At 51.1% G+C, this 22,134-nt stretch overlaps 1 protein-coding gene across 7 annotated transcripts in view; it reads left to right on the forward strand.

Moving 5' to 3' along the window:
• Nucleotides 1-605: 605 nt before the first annotated feature.
• Nucleotides 606-22,134, forward strand: part of LOC133345964 (CCR4-NOT transcription complex subunit 3-like) — a 33,631-nt gene continuing 12,102 nt past the window's right edge. The window contains exons 1-15 of one of the 7 annotated variants that reach the window (XM_061557145.1): nt 606-640; nt 1,565-1,639; nt 2,882-2,949; nt 3,239-3,331; nt 6,889-6,978; nt 8,630-8,758; nt 11,044-11,070; nt 12,271-12,339; nt 13,170-13,389; nt 14,467-14,588; nt 15,453-15,518; nt 16,813-17,000; nt 17,463-18,028; nt 19,077-19,179; nt 20,336-20,534. In XM_061557145.1, the coding sequence (XP_061413129.1) occupies nt 1,615-1,639; nt 2,882-2,949; nt 3,239-3,331; nt 6,889-6,978; nt 8,630-8,758; nt 11,044-11,070; nt 12,271-12,339; nt 13,170-13,389; nt 14,467-14,588; nt 15,453-15,518; nt 16,813-17,000; nt 17,463-18,028; nt 19,077-19,179; nt 20,336-20,534 (1,965 nt within the window). In that variant the 5' untranslated portion in view covers nt 606-640; nt 1,565-1,614. Of the gene's footprint in view, nt 709-860; nt 1,066-1,286; nt 1,403-1,564; nt 1,640-2,881; nt 2,950-3,238; nt 3,332-6,888; nt 6,979-8,629; nt 8,759-11,043; nt 11,071-12,270; nt 12,340-13,169; nt 13,390-14,466; nt 14,589-15,452; nt 15,519-16,812; nt 17,001-17,462; nt 18,029-19,076; nt 19,180-20,335; nt 20,535-22,134 lie in introns of those variants that run through there. The other 6 variants (XM_061557156.1, XM_061557136.1, XM_061557177.1 and 3 more) reach the window with 6 other exon arrangements.

A 22,134-nucleotide genomic window follows, 5' to 3' on the forward strand; every position in this document is an offset into this window, starting at 1 on the left:
TCGACCTAGGGGAGGAGGCCCAGGACCAGGTTCAGATAATCGTCTCTGGTGTTGGCCGTGAGCTGGAATCGAATTCGGGTGACCGGGTTCGTAGCGATAACCACTATACCACCGCTCCCCACGGCATGACGCGCACACACACACACGGCGCACGCGTGTTTCAGAAACCTGGGGAATAAATCCGATGAGCTATGAAGCTCTTTTTTAAACAGATGCCCAGCAGGGGGCAGGTAAGAAAGTTACGACAACAAACGATAGAACAGGTGAAGCGATTTTGTTTCTCGATTTAGGACACGTGAACAACAATGTCTAAGCGGCAACAATGTTTTAGCAGAACAATAATTAATCTAGAGATGTTTTTTTTTACCGGAGCCAAACCTGTTGGAGCATGTGTGACTCGTGTCCATGTCACCTGATTTAAATCATCCTGTGGGAGGGCTGGAGGGTGGTGCTAAATTTAAAAGAAAAAAAATAGTCTCACATTAATAATAATTTTAGTAAAAAAAAAATTCAATGCATTTTCTTTGCCAAATATAATTAAAATAAACCTTTTCGGTATGACAAGGGGTGTGAATGGGGGGGGGGAATTACCCCCTCCCCCCTCACACCCCCCCCCCCTAGGAACAGCCACTGATTGCAGGTAAGCGGCGTTCATCAGGGTCCTCTCTCCGGCTTCTTTGTCGTTCATCCGCTTCGTGTCGTATTTGTGTAAGTTGCCGGAGTGGCACGACTGACAGGTGCGCTTCGTAGAGGCACATTTCAATCTCCACCATCACTTTTGACTCTTCTCAATGCTTGTTAAACCATCACCACCGCGACCTCCTCCTCCTCACTCCCCGTATCAGTTGACAGCGCGCGCTTCTGTTTAATAACCGGCAACTTAACCCCTTTGACGTCTCGAGAAGGTCCATCTAGCGACATCTAGTTCACCTCCTGTGTGTGGAGGGTGCGAGGAAGCCTTCCTTTATCCACGTTCACGCTTTACAGGAGCCTATATAGAGCGGCGCTTGTGAAGCTATCCCACAGACTCATCCCATCTCATGAGCAGCAGCAGCGACTGCTCAGGTACGGGGCACTTCATCCGCGAGCCAGGGTACCCCTGTCCCTTCGCCCCGACAACTCGCCACTGTTTGTGCCTCTGCCTTCGTCGCTTTGTGTTGTTTTGTGTCGGTGTTGTCGGTCCCCGCGTCGCTGTGAGGCGAGAGGAGATCGCGGCGCCGCTGTGAGCGGTGATGTCAGTAGGGGGGGTGCCATTTTCACAGCCCCGCGTCTCCCTCCCTCCTCCTCCTGCTCGTCTTCGTCGTCTCCCTCCCTCCTCGCCTGCCACCCCCCTCCTCCCCCCCTTCTCATCATCTACCTTCTCCCCTTTGCCGCTCTTGCCTGGAATCGCCGAGTCTACCGAGTAAATGTTTACGTTCATTGCCATTTTGTCGATGCAATTGTGCGCGCGTCGTTGACGTTTGGTGGCGGTGGCGGCGGCGTTGGGCCTAAAAGCCTGGGCCTGACCTCGTCTCTAACGCCGTTGTTGTTATTGTTGTTGTTGTTTATCGTTGTGTCTGGACAGCGCGCCGCAAGAAGAGTATGGTAATACATGAACGCCGCTGACGGTAGGATATGGCAGATAAGCGAAAGCTACAAGGTGAGTTATCTTGTGCGGGAAGCATAATCCAACGTAAAGGCCCCCCGCGAGGCCTCGGGCTAGACTAGCTGCTCCCCCCCGGGGGATTCTCCGGGGTGCATTCTAGTCGAGACCGAGGCCTTACGGGGCCCTGTCGGGCTGTCCGCGTTACAATACCGCGAACAGATTCGCATCTGTTCGCGACAGGGGGATGCTGTCGATGTTGTCAACGTTGTTGATAGTGGACGTTCATTTGCTTTATTGAGTTGTGGCGAGCGACGTGCGTGGGGGTGGTGGGTAGAGATGGAGTATGCGCGCCTGTATTGTTTTGTGGCGGGCGCGCTGTGTTGGTTGATGATGGCCGAGCGCGCCGGCCCGGGATGTCCGCGCTGCGTGTGGCGCCGCTGTTCAGTGTCACTGAACGCGGTCCCCTGAGCCGCGATTGTCTCTACGCTCGGCTTCGCTGGAATCCCGGGCTTGCACTGGAGCTCCGTTGTCGGTCGGAGGAACGGAGGGGGCCCGATCTCCTCCGGGGTAGAGCGCCTTGTGCCGGGTTGACTGGCAGATCGAGGGACGGATATGTCTACCTGGGCACGGTGATGGGATGACCATGCGGTCGAGTTGCATGATAGACTGACTGCGTGATAGACTGACTGCGTGCTAGCGGGGTGATCGGTTGGCGTGGTGGCTCGGGTGGCAGCGGCAGGCTAGGTCGAGTGATTTGGTTGACGGGTGACCGAACAGTTTGGTTGTAGGATGACCCAGTGGTGGTGTGACGACCAGGTTTACTAGTTGAACAGGTAGCCAGGTGGGCTGGTTGGTTGGGTGATAAAGTGGCCGAATGTTACTAGTCGTGGTGTGGGGGTGACTGGATGACCGAATGGCCAGGTGACTTGTGGCTGCATGGGTGTTTGTGTGTAAGTTTTGTGACACGAACACACACGGAAACAGGATAACAAAAATACACCCATTATCTTCACCACTGGGCACGTTATTCATGTTCCCCCCTCCCCTTTTTTTACAGTGTCTTAACATGTGGTTATGTTTATGCAGTAGATACATAATTTTATTATTATTATAATTTGCCAGGTAGCCGAGTGGCAGGGGTGACCATGTGCTCAGGTGGCCAGGCCAAGTCGTCGTCTTCGGTCCCAGTGCCTGGTGGTGTCTTGGCCCGACCCATGCGACCGGCGCGGCTGAGCGGTGGTGGATGTCACGATCACACACCAACTCTCGCGTGTTTTTTTGTGCTCCCCCGTGAAGCGGAGATTGATCGCTGCCTCAAGAAAGTGAGCGAAGGCGTCGAGATTTTTGAGGACATCTGGCAAAAGGTACGGCTATCGCACCGACGCGTTACTCATTTCGGCTTTGCACAAACACGGCAGAACGAAAGAACTGCCTATCACAGCATCAGTGATTGCTACACAGCACAATTATTTGCACTTGCCGAAGCTTTCTGCTACGCCAACACTCCTTATGCAAACAAAACGTGAACACATTTATTTCATCCATTTACAATTGTTGATATGTATGCAATATATTTTAACGATGCCCTATGTTTGTAAAGTTTGATGTATATGTGTGTAACTACGTCTTGTGATGGAGTTTTGTTGATTCCAGCACGATCGCCTTTTCCAGGTGCATAATGCAGCCAACATCAACCAGAAGGAAAAGTATGAGGCTGATCTTAAAAAGGAAATCAAGAAGCTTCAGGTGGGAGTTGTGTTAGGAATGCGTCACATCTTAAGCTTTGCCTCGAATGCACAGGCGTCATATTCCGCTTTTTGCCTTTAAGCGATGCTTGCTAGAGTGGGTCTTTGAAGTAACAACGTTGCCAAATATACCGTGTCCGCATGCAAAGTATTGGGGGAAATTTTTTAAATCACAATCCCAGAACACAAAAATGTAATGGCGCACAAAGTAATACTTGTTGCTAGCTGTATCTCCACGCTGCGTAGAAATGAGGCAGGCCGTCCCAATTTAGTGCTAAACAGTAGTTATGGATGCATTGCATTTTACCTTCCAGATTTGGCCTTGATTTTTTCATTTTATATTTTTATAATATGGAAAGCATATATTACAGCATCTTGTACTTGTGTTAATTTGAAATGTTCGTGGCAATAATTCTGTTTTGTTAAAGTAAAACGGATATGAATTAGCAATGAATTTCGCGGACACGCTGTGTTAGGCATGTAACAATCGATTAATTCATCAAAGTTGACTCTTTTGCATGCATTTTGATTATTTATCTTTCATGCACATTTTATAGGGGGAGTGGTTGGTGCATATGGTTCGCGCACCACATCGTTAACATGGTGACTTGAGTTAGATTCCCGGATATGGCTAACATTGGCGAGTGGCCTCCCATTTTCTCTAACCCGCACTGATTTGCGTGGTTAATTTGAGTGAAACACCCCCCCAAGACTGACACATCATGAAGAGGCTGGCATCTAGCAGTAGAATGACAAACGACTAAAGCATTATTTTATTATTTTAAGCACACAATGTGCTTCTGTTACAGCTTTGGTAACGAAACGGCACAAATGAGATGCATTACAATAAACAAGACATCTAAACTGTATTCCATACCAATTAAATCATTGGGGGGCTGAATTGTTACATGTCCACTTGTTATAGTTTAGGATATGAGTTGCTCATTTAGCGCACGGCAGCCTTTTGGGCTGTCATTAGTTTGCAATGCAGGGATACTGCCGATTGCTTGCGTAATGACACTGCGTATAGAATGGGATGTCTTGTGGCGGATGTTGATTAAGGGGTTTGATTCACAAAGGATTTTGGACTTAAGTGAACATCGTGTGCAATACACGGTTTAAAACGCAGTCACATCATCACGCAGGAACTTAACGTTCGAGTCACGCGGTGTGTGACTAGGCTTGTGAAGTGATTGTAGATTTTAAGGCAGCAACGACGGGGCTCATCAGCCACCAAGCGGTGCGTTCCGACAGATGCAGACGTACGGCTGGGCATTTATTGTTAGAAATTTTGATGTGTGTGGCAAACCGATAATTGATTTTGTAGAATTTCTAGCATTTAATTACCCATGATGCAACACAACTAAATTAACAACCCTGTGTTTGACGATTACTTAATCGTCACGTCATTGCTCCTTTAACATCTTCAAAGGCCTTGGTTCCGCTCCCTTTTTTCTGCCGTGAGTGATCCAGTGTGAACCTAGCTTAGGTTGCCGTGAAGAGCCCAGTAGGTGTGCAGAGCAGCGTGTGAATTCTGCACTGATTAAGCAGCTGCAGGCTCTTTGAGTGGCTCTTGGGCTGTCCGTCATATGAGCTGTAGGCATGAGCGCAGGGCCAGGTGTATGTGAGAGAGACCCAGCACAATAATAATAATACTCCCGAAGCCTCATTTTCTCTGCCAGTCTCTTCATTCAACAATGAGAAGCCAGCCATAAATATGCTGTGCACTATGGATGTTTTTGGATGAACCGGAAAATATGCGGAATCGGTCCTGGATATGAAACAAACAAGGGGGGGAAATGTGCTTTAGAATTTGATCTGAAAATGTGACCTCGCAGGAAGTGACATGGCTTCAATGGTGTCATACACATACTTTTCTTGCCAAAACTGCCATCATGTTATGTGACTTTTGCTCATTATTAAAAGGTAAACAACAACAAAAACTTTAAGGCCACATTGACACCGTGGTCTTAAAGGTTAGAGAGTATAGTAGGTGACGTTTTGGGCAATGGCACCTTCTTCATTGTGCGTTAATAGAGACCCAAGCAACGGAATGGATAATAACATATACACACGTTCTTATCAAAAATGTTGTGTTTTTGTTGGAACTTTTTTAAGAGATGTTTGAATTATTTATTCGTATTTCAAGTCATTTAGGTTGTCACATTTTTCACGTAAAGAATGGAACGTGTCAAGCTTTAATACATTTTAATCCAAATATGTGAAATAAAATAAAATGTTATATCCGTAAAAATTATACCTGAAACTCATTCCATCCTCGTGTGCATGTAACGGATGCAACAATTCACTGACTGGGACGTGCTCCTCTGCACGCGGTGCACGCCTGAATCTTGTCTGAGAATATGTTATTATTTTGTGGATTATACAAATAACACGATTTACTTTTGGGTATTGAAGCAAAACTAATGTGTACAAATGAGACGGAGAAACAAGAAAACATTGCAAACGAGATGGTAAAATGTATTAAAGAAATGATTCTTGTATTGAATCAAAATCCTAAATTGTACAATTAATTGAATCTATGCGAGGGTGGATAACAATATCAACCCTTTGTCAATGCACTTCTGGATGTAGGCCTCCCTACGATATGTGTTATTCAATGGGTTTTTTTTTTTTTTACCATCTCCCGCCACACTGGTCTGTGCTGCTTGCTGTGAAGTGGGGTGGTGGGTGTCCAGAACCGCTTCAGATATCACTTACCACTGATGTCAGTTGTCGCCCACATTTGACCTGAAGTCCCCTCGCCTGGTTTATAGCACAGTTGCCGCAGTTCCTAAACCATTGTTACATGCAAAAAAAAATACCCTGTTTAAACATTTTACCCGGGGATATTTGCCCCAGCAAATACCAACATTATCACGCTTGGCACACTGGTCGCGTGGAACGCCCATCCGACGTACTGCGTCGGCCTTGCTTGATGTGCAAATCGAGAATAAAATCCCAGCTCGCGACGCGCGCGCGTCTGTGATCCTCGCTGGAGCTGAGCTCGCCCTTCATGACAAAATGCCGCCGCGACACATCTCACCTACATCCGTAAATGAGATCACATCGCCCCCAATACTGAAATCTCACCCCCAAGTGGCTGCCAATACAATCCCGGATAAATTGTATAAGATCGCACCCGCACCGTCTTCAAGATGGACTCGCACCCTGCCCGCCTCTCTCCCCTCTCATCTCACTTTATTCTCCTCTGTGCACTCTCTGCTCCAGAAACCAATGCTTTCTATCACAGCCGTCGAGCAACCTTCCCTCGGTGGGAGATCGTTCTCCTCTGCTGTCCTCGTAGTCTGGAACTCCCCACAGCCATTCGTGTTGTTGACTGCCTGCCCCTTTTCAAGTCAGGGTTCAATACCTTCCTCTTCTCCTCTGCCTATGACTCAACTGTTTTTCTCAATAAAAACACATGCGCAGCGCCTTGAAAAGGCGGTCGAATTTACGCGCTAGGTAAATCCGCATCGTATTCTACATCGCAATGTACATTGTATTCTACCTGTATTGTAAATGGGTGCTTAAATTGTGATTCTCTACCCCTTGCAGAGGCTTCGAGACCAGATCAAAACATGGCTCACCTCCAACGACATCAAGGACAAAAGGCAGCTAATAGAAAACCGCAAGCTGATAGAGCTGGTGAGTTGGCGGGTCGCGCGTGGGGCGGCCGATTTGCGGCAGGGTGAGCACGACGCGTTCAATGCGCCTCAACCTTCCTGCCTCGAGCCTCTTCCGTGTGGCACCCTGTGATTAGCACAGCTGGCTACGTACGGTGCGAAAGAAGTCAACATACGTACGTATGTACGTGACGCGCCATCGGCTGCCGTGGCTCTGTTGTGGCCACTGCTCCTTTTGTTCTGGCCGCATACCAGCATGCATCTGCTTCAAACAAAGAAATCAATAACTCCGTAGAGGTGCGAGACGTCGTCGTTATTGGTCGTGTCTAGTACGAGAGACGCGAGCTCATGGTTGTGCTATTTGAATCGCTTGCACCCGGTTTGCGCTGCAAACGTTTCCAAGTGAACGTGGAGGTTTTGTCTCGGCCAACGTGATTTCAGAACTGAGTTTTGGGTGAGGCCACGACGTAAAGATCTGACCAAACGTCTTGTCATAGCACTCTCCACTACCCGGCCCAGCCAAACAAATTAAATTGTCACGTGGCAATATTTTTACGCTGGCAAATAAGTCGGTTGAAGAAAACATCTCGCAATAAAGTTTAGCGCAATTAGCTGAAAAAAACCCTTTAATATTCGTGGGAGATATGTTATTGGAGAATGGCAAGAATATTAAATCCGCGACTATTAACACTCAAAGCTTATGAGGAAAATAGTTAGGGGGCATAAAAATATATCAGTTTTAAACATATAAACTGTGTATATTAATGACCACATATATTGTACAGTTATTGTGTTATGTTACCTTTATTAATGAGCATAAACATTTTAAAGTGCAAATATATTTGAATGAATCAATATATTTCGATTTAAAGCTTTCGTGACTGCAGGGATTCATCTTCTTGGTTCTTTCGGTAAAGTCACATAGAAGGGAAATAATAAAAATAAAACATAAAATAATTCTCACGACGTTTCGGCCACAACCCAAGCAGCCATCCTCAGGTGAAGAACAGGTCTGTCAGACGCTGTCTTTCCGACAGACCTGTTCGTCACCTGAGGACGGCTGCTTGCGTTGTGGCCGAAACGTCGTGAGAATTATTTTATAATGTTTTATTATTTCCCTTCTACGTGACTTTACCGAAAGAACCAAGAAGATGAATCAATATAATGTAGTATTATTGAAACTTATCTTTAATGATGTCACTTCCTTTTTTTGCTTGGGGACGACGGTTAACATTAACACAGGAACGCTAATTCCAAAACATTGTAAAGGAAAGCACTGGCATGTAAGTAGAGGGTGAGCGACGTTGCGTGGGGGGAGGCGGCAACTTTTGTGCTCTTACGTTCTACGCCACTTCCATGCCTCGCTCCAAGTACGTACGGTGGTATTACTTGTCAGGTGGTCGCACGCTACGGCCGTAACTATTTAAAACCCAACCCCCCGCAAAATTCAAAGAGCACCCCAATAAGTGTCGGAAATACGCATTATGAAACCCACTCATATTAAGGTTTTACTGGACTGTACCAGATCGTTAAATGGCCTGAACCATAGAGCACGTATGACTCATTGATATTGGCTGCGATAACCTACACGTTAGAATTCGTCTTCCCGTCAATTCTCCAAAAACTCGTCGATTGTCCCACACCTTGTGTCCCATCGGGTGGGGGGGGGGCAGCAAATGGAGAGATTCAAGGTGGTGGAGCGTGAGACGAAAACCAAGGCCTACTCCAAGGAGGGGCTGGGCTCCGCTGTCAAGGTCGACCCGGCGCAAAAGGAGCGCGAGGAGATCAGCCAGTGGCTCACGGTACGCACGCACGTACTTTCGCACAGAGGTCGCAAACGGGTTTTGATTCCTTACCCGTACCCGGCCGCACCAGGGTCGCAAATGGGTGCCCGTACCCGGCCGGGTACGGGTACCCGTTCCCTACCCGTACCCGTACTCTACCCGAAATGAGTGACAAACGGTTACTCACCAGTGACTCCGGTTATCGGGTAGGGTACGGGTATCGGGTACCCGGTTGCGACCTCTGCTTTCGCACGCATCCCCCCATGCTGGCTCCTGCCGTACGACGCGCTGTTGTAAAGTGTTGTTGTCTGACGTGCTGTTTGTGGTTCTGGGTTGTTGTGATGCGTTGCATGGTGCAGTGTTGCACGTTGTACGACAGTGATTGAGTCCTGGGTATTGAGTGTTGTGGTATGACGCCAGGTTGGTCTGGTTTTGGGTGTTGTTACATGTTGTATGATGTGCAGCTTGTACTGGGTATTGTGACGTGCAGCCGTACGACATTGTGACTGTCTTTGGTTCGCGGTGTTGCGACGTGCACAATGCGGCGATTGTGCCATGTGCTGGGTAGTTGCACACAGATGGATTCTTGGCGAATGTGGTCGATCGACGCAGGCCTGCATTGTGTGGTTTACAAGACCTCCGATGCACGGCGCTACAGGAAATAGTTAATGCGCCAGGCGTCAAATATGGAGCTTGCGACGATAAATGGATTCCACGGTAAAATGAGAACCTTACCGTCGCAATGCATGTCAGATCGTGCATACGGGAATTAACTAAGTACAATTTATGCAAATCGAATGTGAGGTGGGTTACTAATGTGTGCTTCTCGTTGAGCCAATCAACAAAACACAAAATAGAGAATAGAAACGACATGGTAATTTTTATTTCGATTTAAAGCTTTCGTGACTGCAGGGATTCATCTTCTTGGTTCTTTCGGTAAAGTCACGTAGAATGGAAATAATAAAATAATAAACATTAAACATAATAAAATAATTCTCACGACGTTTCGGCCACAACGCAAGCAGCCGTCCTCAGGTGGAGAGCAGGTCTATCGAGAAGACAGAGTCTGAATGACTCTGTCTTTTCGACAGACCTATTCTTCTCGACAAACATACTGAGGACGGCTGCTTGCGTTGTGGCCGAAACGTCGTGAGAATTATTTTATTATGTTTTATTTTTATTATTTTATTATTTCCATTCTACGTGACTTTACCGAAAGAACCAAGAAGACATGGTAATTGCCAATTAGTACAATTATTTACCCAGGAGTACCCCACTGAGTCTCAGGACTCCTTTTCAGGAGTCGTCCTCACTTTGTGTGGGAGGAACTCTGAGAATCTATGGGAAACCCACCATGCATAGGAGGGGGAAGATTGATGCTGAAATCTCTAGTCAGATGGACTCAATAATCCATCACTGTACAGCCATATCCAAACTAACTATCTAACTATTTAAATTTGACCAGGTCAGTCCCACTGAGCTATATAGCTCTCATTTAGAAGCAGCATCCTGGCCCCAAATGATAGCTCAACGAAGTGGCTTACCATGCGGAAATGTATAGCAGCCAAATACTCTTATCCTGGCTATCCCATGTCTACAACAACGAGCCAGCTCTCTTGATCACCCATCCAATTCCTAACCTGGGCTCAATTCCGCTTGGCTTCTGAGATCGAGAGAGTTGCGGCACGTTGAAGGCGATTTTACAGGAGGCTGAAAGAGAAGTCGAGGCATGGCAAGAGGAATCGATTTTTGGATAGCATCACAACCCTCAAATCGTGACACCATGGAGATGTCCTGAACACACTTGATAACCCTCATTATGCAGATAACCCATGCTAGCTTTATCGAAATGCTTTACAATCCAACTTATTTAACAAAAGCTTACTTTGTCACGCAATGAGACGTCGGGGGTCATCGAGTTCAATCCACCGCGAGAGGCCTGGCGTGTCGGGTGCGAGTGCCGGGTCGGGGGGGGAGGGGGCGTTCTGGCGGAAGCGGAGCACTTAGCCGCACGTCGCCGCCCTCAATTCTCTTACCGAGAGAGCCACGGCAGTGACCGTCGCTTGCCAAGCAAGTTGGGGCACCGGCGCCGAATGCGATGGCGCACCCCCTAAATGTGGCCCTCGGGGCACTCACGCCGCTCCCCCCACGTTCCCCATGTGGCGTGCCCCCCGTCGCTGCGTTTGGGGTTCTGCTGTCTTGTCTTTTTATTCTTGACGCGTGGCGCGGTGCCGTGAGCGAGTGAATAATGTGAAAAATGCCATTTGTGTAACGCTGGCTCTTTGCCCGATTTTCTTTTTCAGAACACCATCGACAACCTAAACATGCAGGTAAACGCATGCTGGGTTACTTTGTCGGATGCCTTCACGTACAAAAATGCTCGCCCGTTAACATTCCCTTGCTAACAAGGTGGAGGCCGCGCTCCTCGGGTCACAGCGCCAAGCTGGCACCGCTGAGAAGCTTGGGTTTGAATCCAGGTTTTGCCTTCCTCTGATTATGACTGGGTTTCAAGTGCAGCGAGTTGATGGTCTCAGCCCAATCACTGCACTTAACAACCCATCACGTTACATTTGGTTATGTACTTTACTTGGCAAAATGTTATCTTCGAGAATGACAAATCTTGGTTTGATTGCCACGTGCTGAACATTACTGTCATGTGGCTGGGCAGATGGGTCTATGCTGCTCTCTACTGTGTGGACCAGAGGTCACTTGAAGGGATGTCAGAGGTAGTTCTGTGGTATCCGCTTCTCTGGGCTGTTCTCCTGACACATCGGATCCTACTGCTGTACGAGAGATTTGAATGGATTGATTGTAATACATTCCTACACCCACGAGACATGCTTTGCCTTGTGTCTTGGGCAGTTCTCGCACTGGACTATGAAGCCGGCACTCTGAATTCGATTCCCGGCCACGGCGAACAATAGTGACGAGTGATCTCTGAAATTGTCCTAGACCTCTACCTCCCGACATTAATGTACAGTGTCATTGGTTCATTCATTTTAGCCCTAAAACATATTCAAATCGTCATGTTGAGTTGTGACAATTTAATCGATGTGACATCCTCACCTACACTCCTCATGCTTTTAGCGCTGGTTTATTTATTTTATCCCTGGGTGTTGGGAAAACATTTGATAAATTTGGCCATTTTTCTCCAGGCAATACCACTTTATACGAAAAGTTTGCAAATTTTGGATCTTCTTTATGAGAGTTAAATTTCGATTTAAAGCTTTCGTGGTTGCAGGGATTCATCTTCTTGGTTCTTTCGTTAAAGTCACGTAGAAGGGAAATAATAAAATAATAAAAATTAAACATAATAAAATACAATTCTCACGACGTTTCTGCCACAACGCAAGCAGCCGTCCTCAGGTGAAGAACAGGTCTGTCGGAAAGACAGCGTCTGAATGAATCATTCTACGTGACTTTACCGAAAGAACCAAGAAGATTTATAAGAGTTATCGTGGCTCTCTCGTTACAAATGCATTGCCCCCCGATTTTTGTCTCACCTCGTTCCTGCCATCTACCGTCGCCAGGTGGACCAATTTGAGAGCGAGGTGGAGTCGTTGTCGATAGTTTCCAAGAAGAAGAAAAGCGAAAAGGAGGTGAGAGCAGTGGGGAGAGCCGACGCGGTTAACAGTTGATGAGTTTATTTGTGTAACCAGGCGATGACACGAGAGACCGGGATAACCAGGCTCGTTGCAAAAGCGACCCGGGTCAGCACAATGGGAAGAACATAAAATCGATGGAATAAAAATGAGTACAATAATTAATGTTTTAGTGCTGTTTTCTTTAGCCCTCAGTTTTGGGAAACCCTTTGATCAATTTGACCATTGTTCCTCTGGGGAAAGTCACGAATACCAACACGACTTTATACTAAATTGTAGTCGAGATCATCTCGATGGGAGTTATCGTGACCCCCATGTTCGAGACCGATGGACGGAGCTGATGCGTTGATGCTTTCGACCACGACAAGCAAGCATTAAACATCTAAGAGTATTCCAAATGTGTCAGGGATTTTTTGTAACTTCCCTCACGCGTGTGGGTTTTCTCCAGGTACTCTGGATTCCTCCCACATGTATATAAACATTTGTTAATTGAGTTGGTCAAACATCCAAACATAGGACTGGCAGAGCAATCACTGTTTCTGGCTGTCGCCTTGTTTGTCTTTGGTTTCCTACGTAGGCTTCCATGTGAAAACTGCGTGGTGCGTTTCATATTCTACAGCGTCTTCATCGGCAATTCGCACGAATGACGCGTTATAAAAATAAAACCTCATTACAGACAGACAGTCGGGCAGAGCTAACGTGTAAACTATAGTCCTTCGTTGGAAAGTGTAAAAAAAAAAATCCGCAGTTCTGCGTGCACGACGCGACGATAGCGCTGACGCCGTGCCGGGCGGTACCCCGTCGCCCGTTGTCCCCTCGCGCCGCAGAAGGCCGACCGCGTAGAGGTTCTCAAGCGGCAGCTGGAGCGGCACCGCTGGCACGTGGGCAAGCTAGAGACGCTGCTCCGCATGCTGGACAACCAGACGGTGGAGGTGGACGCCATCCGCAAGATCCGCGACGACGTCGAGTACTACGCGGACTCGTCGCAGGACCCGGACTTCGAGGAGAACGAGTTCATCTACGACGACATCAACATGGACGAAATCGGTGCGCTCCCCTCTGTCCGCGACTCAGAGGTCGCAACTGGGTACCCGATACCCGGCTACCCGTACCCAACCGGGTACGGGTAGCCGTTTATGACCCTGGTGCGGCCGGGTACGGGTACGGGTAGGCCGTGAGTCACTGGTGAGTAGCCGTTTGTCACTCATTTCGGGTAGGGTACGGGTAGGGAACGGCTACCCGTACCCGGCTGGGTACGGGTACCCATTTGCGACCCTGGTGCGGCCGGGTACGGGTAAGGAATCAAAACCCGTTTGCGACCTCTGCCACGACTCCCCGTCGCCACCCGTCATCCTATTTCCCTCACGCTCGCTCTCCTCTGCCTTTGCGCTCTCACCTCTGACTGAGTCCGTAGGTCGTCGTGTATGCGTGCGTAAGCGCAGGCGGTCAGATCCAGATGCTGACTTCCAGGTTTCTTACCTGAAGATGCTTGATGCAGTGCCAAGCCAAACTGTCGTCTCCGATTGCTAAAAATGTCGTGGAAAATAATCGGCGCATCATTAAGCGCTCGTGCAACCTGTAGCAATGGAATTTGTTTGGCTGCGTTGGGTGGTGAGAGGATTGCACAACAAAAATCTGGACGGACCTTTACGTGGCCCAATTTTAAACTCAAATTAAGAATCGCAAACGGCAATTTCAGAAGCACGAGGTCGTGCACATGGGAGAGCCGTTGCTGTACAACCGCGACAAACGGTGCAGTCCGGTGAGAACACGGCGGCCACCGCGAATGGCGCGTCTAAAGTGCCGCCATCTCGGCGCCTTGGCAATAGCCACGCTAGCGCGGTGCTGTACCGTATTGGCACCTGTGTGCAGTTGGGCAGAATTTATACGTTGTGCGCTGTGGAGCCGGTGAAGGTCTTCCCGCGTCAAATTCACGTGTTTGCATTTGTGTGTGTTTGTATGTGTGTGTTGTATGCGTGTGTGTGCGTCTGGCCGCGTGTGTCTGTATGCGTGCACGCGTGTGTGTGTCCGTGCATATGCGCACATGTGTGTACGTACGTGCATGTGCGTATGTACGCATGTGCGTACGTACGCACGTGCGTGTGCGTGTGTACGTGTGTGCAGGCCTGGCTGCGGTTCTGGCTACTTCTCCAGTCAGCAACAGCCTCAATGACGACGAAGTTTTTAACCAATCAAGCAGCACTCCGACCTCCACCACGTCATGTTCGCCCGTGCCCATCCCGAACGTGAGTCCATCGGCACACACCTCCCCTATCCACCCCGCGCTGGCTCGTCATCGCTGAGGGGGTCACCTTTCATGGGGTGGCCAGGATAAAACAAAACCACAATTCACGATGCAAACTGCGTAAGCATCATGAATTGTTGTTCGCCTGTGTTAACGTGTGACCGGTGACATCAACGGTCTTCCGTGGCCAGGGTGGCACCTTGGTTGTGGTGGGGGGTGGGGTGAAGATGTAGAACGCGCGCGGCGCCTGTTGTGTTGTGGTGGTTGCTTCCGGAGTCGCCGCTTCGCTCTCCGACGCGCCTGTGGTCACGTGGGCGGCGAGTCGCTCGCCCTCGACGGCTGAGGGGGCGGCCGAGAGTTAAACCGTCGCGCGTGGAACGACGGTTTATTTGTCGATGCTCACAATCTTGAGACACGCGTTGAATCGCGCGCGTGCGAACCGCTCGTTTTCTGTTTACGTGCGATGTGTGTGATGTGTTTTATGTAAACACTCGGGATGCTACAGTCCCAATGATCGCCAAAGCATTGAGGCACAACTGTTTCGTGTCCCCTCCATACTGGGTTCAGTTACCACACTGCAGGTCACAACTCTGTACTGCCCAGCTTTGGAATTCGCTCCTCTCATCGTCGTCTTGCCATTTGCTGCTGGCCGCTAGACACTTTGGGCCTCGGGGCCTGTGCTCGGCAGCTGCGTTTGATTATTGTGATGTTTTGAAATGAGACCTCGTTCAATTCGCGACTCCAAACCGTGACGACAGATTCGCGAGGAGGGCGGATTGTCGTGTGTCCAGGTGTTTGTGACCTTGACAGAGTCGGGGAGAGAGAGAGATGGCGGCGGTCTAATAGTAGCGACCTGTGTGCGCAGGAGAACCACGAAAACCACCACCAGGACAAGAGGAGGAGCAAGTCGACGGACAGCGAGTCAATGCAGGTACCCGACTGCCCCACGTCACGGAGATGGAAGCCACCTCGATAATTTTGATCAACTATCGCGAGACTTGAGTGCATTTTTTCCGTCGGGCTATCGTTCTTATAGCGCAAGGCGATCATCACGAAGGAAGGCGCTGCTACGTTTCGCAGGCACAGCCAGCAGTAGATTCACAGTAGGTGTGACGTTGCTGTGCGTGTGATCCCATTCGAGTCGTTTTTTCCTTTCACATTTGGAGCGTGACGGCGGCACACGACGGGCGACTCTTTTCGAATAACGTTGCGGAATCGTTGACGTCCGCTGTGAAGCAGATGGCGCTTGGTCATTTTACGGTTAATACACCCACAGTGTTAACCAGGGCAGCCTGCTGGATTTGAACCACGAACCTCTGCAACAAACATCGAATGCCCTCCCCCTGAGCTGCATCATCGCCCCGATAATTACAGCTGCTCACTAATATTCTTAAATTGGATGAGTGCAAAAGGCATGAACCTGACGATAATATCGGTGCTATCATGCTCTGCATGTCCCGCCACATCGCCATCCTGTCGTGTACATAACGCACACAGCCTTGCTTCACACCACTATTTCGAAAGTGTCAAAATTGTGGCCATATTATTTAGACGGCGATGAGACAACTGTGTCCCGGTTTTCATCGGTGTTAGGAATCATCAGTAGAGTATAGCCACTGCTCCACCCCCACAATGGGTGCGACATTGCAAAATAGAACGTGTATGTCAATTGTCAAAACTCCGAGTAGGTTCCTGCTCACGTGAGCATTGAGGAATTGGCTGCTTGTCTCCTCTTCTTGGTTCTTTCGGTAAAGTCACGTAGAAGGGAAATAATAAAATAATACAAATAAAACATCATAAAATAATTCTCACGACGTTTCGGCCACAACGCAAGCAGCCGTCCTCAGGTGAAGAACAGGTCTGTCGGGAAGACAGCGTCTGCTTGTCTCCTCTTTACTGCCCTGAAAAGCCAGCGGCGGAAATTCCACATTCCTTTGGTGGGGGCGATTCTATCCTCGGCACAACCACTGTTGACTTCCCCAGAAAGTGATACTCATTTTATCGAACCCGGGGGCAGGATGGTGAGTCAACCCCCAACCAGGATTTTAATTTGCAGCCTTCAGCTTGTGAGCTGCTAGCTCTGCCGCCAAACCCACCTGGCTGGCATGCCGACTGTACGCGTTTTGTAAATGCAGTTGATTTTCACGGATGCATGCGGTGTGTTTGGTTTTGCCGAATCTGACTCTGGTCGCTTGTGTTGTGTTCCCCACCTCCCCGCCCCCAAGTCTCCTGCGAAGGCGCTGTTAACGAAAGCGCACCACGCGACCGTCGGGGGGACGCCAGTGTCGCCCATCATCCAGAATACATCTGGGCGGACTCTAAGCAAATCGGAGAGCAGCGCGGGTGGCAGTGGCGGAAGTGGCGGTGGTAGTGGCAGTAACAGCAAAATAGGCGCCAGCAAATCATCCACGACGTGAGTGTGTATTTGCTATAAACAAAAAAATTCTACCATTTTCCCACAATTTTATTGCCCTGTGAGAGAACTCCTTTCAGGTGTCTCGCAGAGCGGTGCGTGACCGTTGGTGTTAGAGAACGGCCCACCGAAATGGATGCTCACAGAGCTACCTCTGAGATTGATTCGAGCGACCTCTGGTCTCGGAGTAATATTCATCACATGGTGGTCAAACCAATATTTAAACCTTGAGAGCTGGAAATTAGCCAAATAAAGTGCAGAACCGAATTTAACGTGTTTTTTTTGTGCAGCAATTGTCAACCCGGTTTAATCGCACATGGCTGCTTGTATAGAGACCCAAGATGATGGCAATGCCAGCGCCGTTATTACGAAAGCGCACGAGCGTGTCTTTTCCTCTGGCGTGGGGGCCAGGTGGAGAACAAACGACCGAACGCGCTCGCTTGTGTCCCCCCCTCCCCCCAGGAATCCTGCGTCATCGCAGGCGCCGTCAGGTCCCGCGTACTCCGCCGCCGTTTCGGGCGTGACGCCGACAACCGGCGCGAGCGGGGGTGCTGGCGGCCTGCCCGCGGGATCGTCCCCGGGGTCGGCAGGGGCGGCGCCGCCGGCGCTGTCGTCGTCGACGTCCGGCACGACGGGTGGCGCCAGCTCGGTGTGGATCACCAGCACCAACGGCCCCGGCGGCGGTGCCGGCGGCGGCAGCGGCAGCGCGTGGGGTTTGTTGGGGCACGGCAGCGGCGTTTGGAACTCGAGCGCCGGCGTGTGGGCGCTGAACGGCGTCGCGGGTGGCGCGACCTCGGCTGGCGGCGGCAGCAGCAGCAGCAGCACCAGCAGCATAGCGGGAGGTCCGGGGGGCGGCGGCGGCGGCGGCAGCGGAGGCAGCGGCGCGGTGGGCAGCGCGCCGTTGTCGCTGGCGCCGGGAGCGGGCAACGCGGCGCAACCGAGGCCGGGCTCGGCGAACCAGGCGGCGTCCGCGGCAGCAACTGCAGCGGCCGCTGCAGCGGCGAGCAGGCAGCTCAACGGTGCCAACAGTACGTGCTGGCGGCGGGCTTCTCGATTTGATGAATCGTCGTGATTTAAAGTCAAGATTTGACTCATGAGTTGATGATTTTTGCCTTTACTGTGGTGGTGCATGTGAAATCAGTCGTGTGGTGCACGACGATTTGTTGAATGATCACGATTTATTTCTTCGTCTTATTTATTAATGATTCTGTCTCATTGGGTCCATTATTAGCTTAAGTGTCTTTGACACATCATCATCATCAGTCGGAGAGAGACATGGAGATGCACGCACGCTTTAGGTATACGTACTGTGGTGTATTTTCCAATTGTCCCTCGCAGATCTCGTGTCACCAGGTGGATGAATTTGTTAAAGGCCCAATAAGCATGGCCTAAACTAGACGACGTCTTTTCACTTGGGAATCGTCAACTCCGTACATAACGAGCAGACTCCCGTTCATTCCTCCGAGTTAAGCGGCCACGTTATTACCATGGCCGATTCGCAAGCGGCCTTTGTTCTTGTAATCGAACTCTTGACGGTGTTCATCAGCGTTTTCTTTGCAGAGCCACAAACGTAAGCACGTTGCTTTTAATACCCATCATGAGCACAGGCCCAGAGGACAAAAACTTCAAGCGATCAGCAACAAATAGCATTGTCAAAGTTGCAGTAGATAAAGAGCGTAAAGTTTTCCTTGAATTGAGCAGGATGGTTGCATGCATGTCTGTTGAACTTCTTTCGCACCGTACGTAGCCAACCGTGCTCATCGGAGGTGCGGGAGAAGGACAACAAACTTAACACAAAAATCGGTTAGAAAGAAATGAGGCTATTAGCGTGAGAGCTTCGGGGAAAACGACGACGGTGGGAGGATGGAACTACAGAGTGGAGCGGTGCGAGGGCGGTTTGGGGAGCGAGTGTGTGTGTCTGTGGGCAGCATATGTGTGAATGAATGAGCGTGCAAGGTGAGCGAGCATGCTGTGGACGGGAGTCGTCGTGGTGTGCACGGAGGATGCTATAGAGCGACTTGGCGGGGACCGGATGAGCAACTTGGAAGTTTCGTGTCGCCCGCCCTCCTCCCGCAGGCTACAGCTCCGTGGTGGCAGAGTCCCGGGAAGACTCTCCGCAGGTCGTCAACTCGGACTCGCCGAGCAGCCAGCCCAACGTCGCCCCCTCGCCTCCCCTCTTGTGAGTCGCCCAGCCACTCGGCTCGCCCCACTCGGCTCGCCCCACTCGGCTCGCCCCACTCCGCGCGCCCCACTCCGCTCGCCCCACTCGGCTCGCCCCACTCCGCTCGCCCCACTCCGCTCGCCCCACTCCGCTCGCCCCACTCCGCTCGCCCCACTCCGCTCGCCCCACTCCGCTCGCCCCACTCCGCTCGCCCCACTCCGCTCGCCCCACTCCGCTCGCCCCACTCGGCGCGCCCCACTCGGCTCGCCCTACTCCGCTCGCCCCACTCGGCGCGCCCCACTCGGCTCGCCTCACTCCGCTCGCCCCACTCCGCTCGCCCCACTCGGCTCGCCCCACTCCACGCGCCCCACTCCGCTCGCCCCACTCCGCTCGCCCCACTCCGCTCGCCCCACTCCGTTCGCCCCACTCGGCGCGCCCCACTCCGCTCGCCCCACTCCGCTCGCCCCACTACGCTCGCCCCACTACGCTCGCCCCACTCGGCGCGCCCCACTCCGCTCGCCCCACTCCGCTCGCCCAACTACGCTCGCCCCACTACGCTCGCCCCACTCCGCTCGCCCAACTACGCTCGCCCCACTACGCTCGCCCCCACTCCGCTCGCCCCACTCCGCTCGCCCCACTACGCTCGCCCCACTACGCTCGCCCCACTACGCTCGCCCCCACTCTGCTCGCCCCACTCCGCTCGCCCCACTACGCTCGCCCCACTCCGCTCGCCCCACTCCGCTCGCCCCACTACGCTCGCCCCCACTCGGCGCGCCCCATTCCGCTCGCCCCACTCCGCTCGCCCTACTCACTCCACTCACGCCACTATGCTCGGCGGGCGGCCCCTCGCAACGATAGCCGTTCTGCGCTTGTTTAGCCAGGAGAGCCCCAGTGAGTCTTATGACTCGTATTCAGGAGGGTCCTGCCAAGATTTTCACGTAGGAAGCGATGACTGCTGTGTATATTGTGGGGGGCGCATGGCAAGTGTGACCGTGTGACGTTGTGACGTGCCTGCGATTACGGCCATCGTTATGATCGTTGATAAAAAACTTTCCGAGGCGAGCGCATTTTGGAATCCATGCGTAGGCCTGGTTTTCCTTTTTTAATTAGGTTTTTTTTATGAGTGTTCCTGCGAGCCGGCTCGTTGGTTTGTGGTCGCTTTTGCCGTCGCTAGAAAGGAGACGCCGGACGCCATCGCGGCCCCTCCTCCCGCGAGCCCCGGGCCGTCGTCGTCGGCGGTGGCGTCGGTGGCGCAACCCAGCGGCCCGCCGACCTTGGAGAGCCCCGACCTGACGGAAACCAAGGCGAGCTCGGAGATGCGGAACGGGCCCCAGAGTTACGGGGCAAGCCCCTCACCCGACCATATCACCAAGGTGAGCCACGGCGGGCACTGCACGTGCACACACGTGCGCACCACAGGCACGCACCTGTATACACACGTGCAAACGCCCCCCGTATAGCCTTTAACAAATGATTAGGGCAAGTTTTGTTAGCGAGTAGCACCTATAAAGGCCGACACGGCACATCAGGGGGTGGGTGGCCAGCTCCATGCCCATTTTTTACTTGATACAGCAAGCGTGCTGTGACAGTTCCATCTGAAGACAGAGGCTTGTGTTGCCTCCGAAACGTCGTGATTTTTATTTTATTTAACTTTAATTAATTTTAATTTTTTACCTACGTGACTTTACCGAAAAAACCTAAGAATATAAGCTCCATGCCCGGCTACCTTTGTCTCCTCGGTGGCGATGTTTACACTGCACCAGGTACTCATTTTAGTCGACCGCTGGGAGGGCCAGGACCGGTTCAGGTAATTGTCACCAGTGATGGCCGTGAGTGGGAATCGCACTTGAGTCTCCAGTTTCGTAACACTGAGCGCTAACCGATGCAGTTCCACTCCCCACTAGCATGCACAAGCGCTCACCTGCATCCAAAGACAAAGATCCCCTGTATAGTCTTAACAGACTGTCGGGGAAAGTGCTGTTAGCGAGCACCTATAAAGGCCGGCACGGCACACGAGGGGGTGGGTGGCCAACACCACGCCCGGCCGCCTTTATCTCCCCAGTGGCGATGTTTACACATCGCACCAGGTACTCATTTGCGGCTGAGTCGACCTAGGGGAGGCCCAGGACCGGTTCAAATGATCATCACTGGTGTTGGCCGTGAGCGGGAATTGAACCAGGTTCGTAGCGTAGCGCGCTAACCGCTACACTACCGCTCCCCACACGCGTGCACGCACACACACACACGCTCCGCTTTATACACACATGCTCACTCATTCACCTCTATACAATCGCACAGTGACCAGTATATACATGCTCACACGTGCTCACACACCACCATTCGCAGCTTGGGGTGTCTTGGTAATTAGTTTAAAGGAGGAGGAATTATGAACTGTCGTACCTGTCCAGCGCCCCCCGATAGCCATCATGGTAGCCGTGAGCATGCCATGAATGAGAGTGAGTGCATGGCTCGGTGAGTTGAGAGTGTGCGTGTGTGAGTCTTCTGTTTCTCATGTCTTGCCACCAGTCAGATGTTATTCCAGTATAGGACATATGATATGGCTAGCAGTGGATAGACCATGGCACATGATACGGCTAGGTCTATAGCCTTGGCCAATATCTTCCACAGTGTACCACCACTCCTTCAGGAGCCAACAGTCCAATAGATGTTCCATGGCCTGCGACACACACAGACACGGATGTGCACCGATTTTATCTTGTATGTTCCGATGATTTTAACTTTGTCGGCATCGAATAATCGACTTAAGATTTATGCTTAGGCTCGGGATACATGCATGTAATTCTGCCCAGAGGAATCTGTTAGCGAGTGACCGAACTGAATGAGTAAATACGACTTTACGTTGAATTTTTACCACACGCTACATACGTGTACAACCACATTGCTGCGTAGAGGTGCCCGTGCACTCCACTTGATGCCGACTCAGCGCACTGTCCGAGGGGCCGCGACATCGAT

Source organism: Lethenteron reissneri, chromosome 3, assembly GCF_015708825.2.
Source record: "Lethenteron reissneri isolate LAM-NWPU_2019-01 chromosome 3, ASM1570882v1, whole genome shotgun sequence".
In the NCBI taxonomy this organism is placed as follows: Eukaryota; Metazoa; Chordata; class Hyperoartia; order Petromyzontiformes; family Petromyzontidae; genus Lethenteron; species Lethenteron reissneri.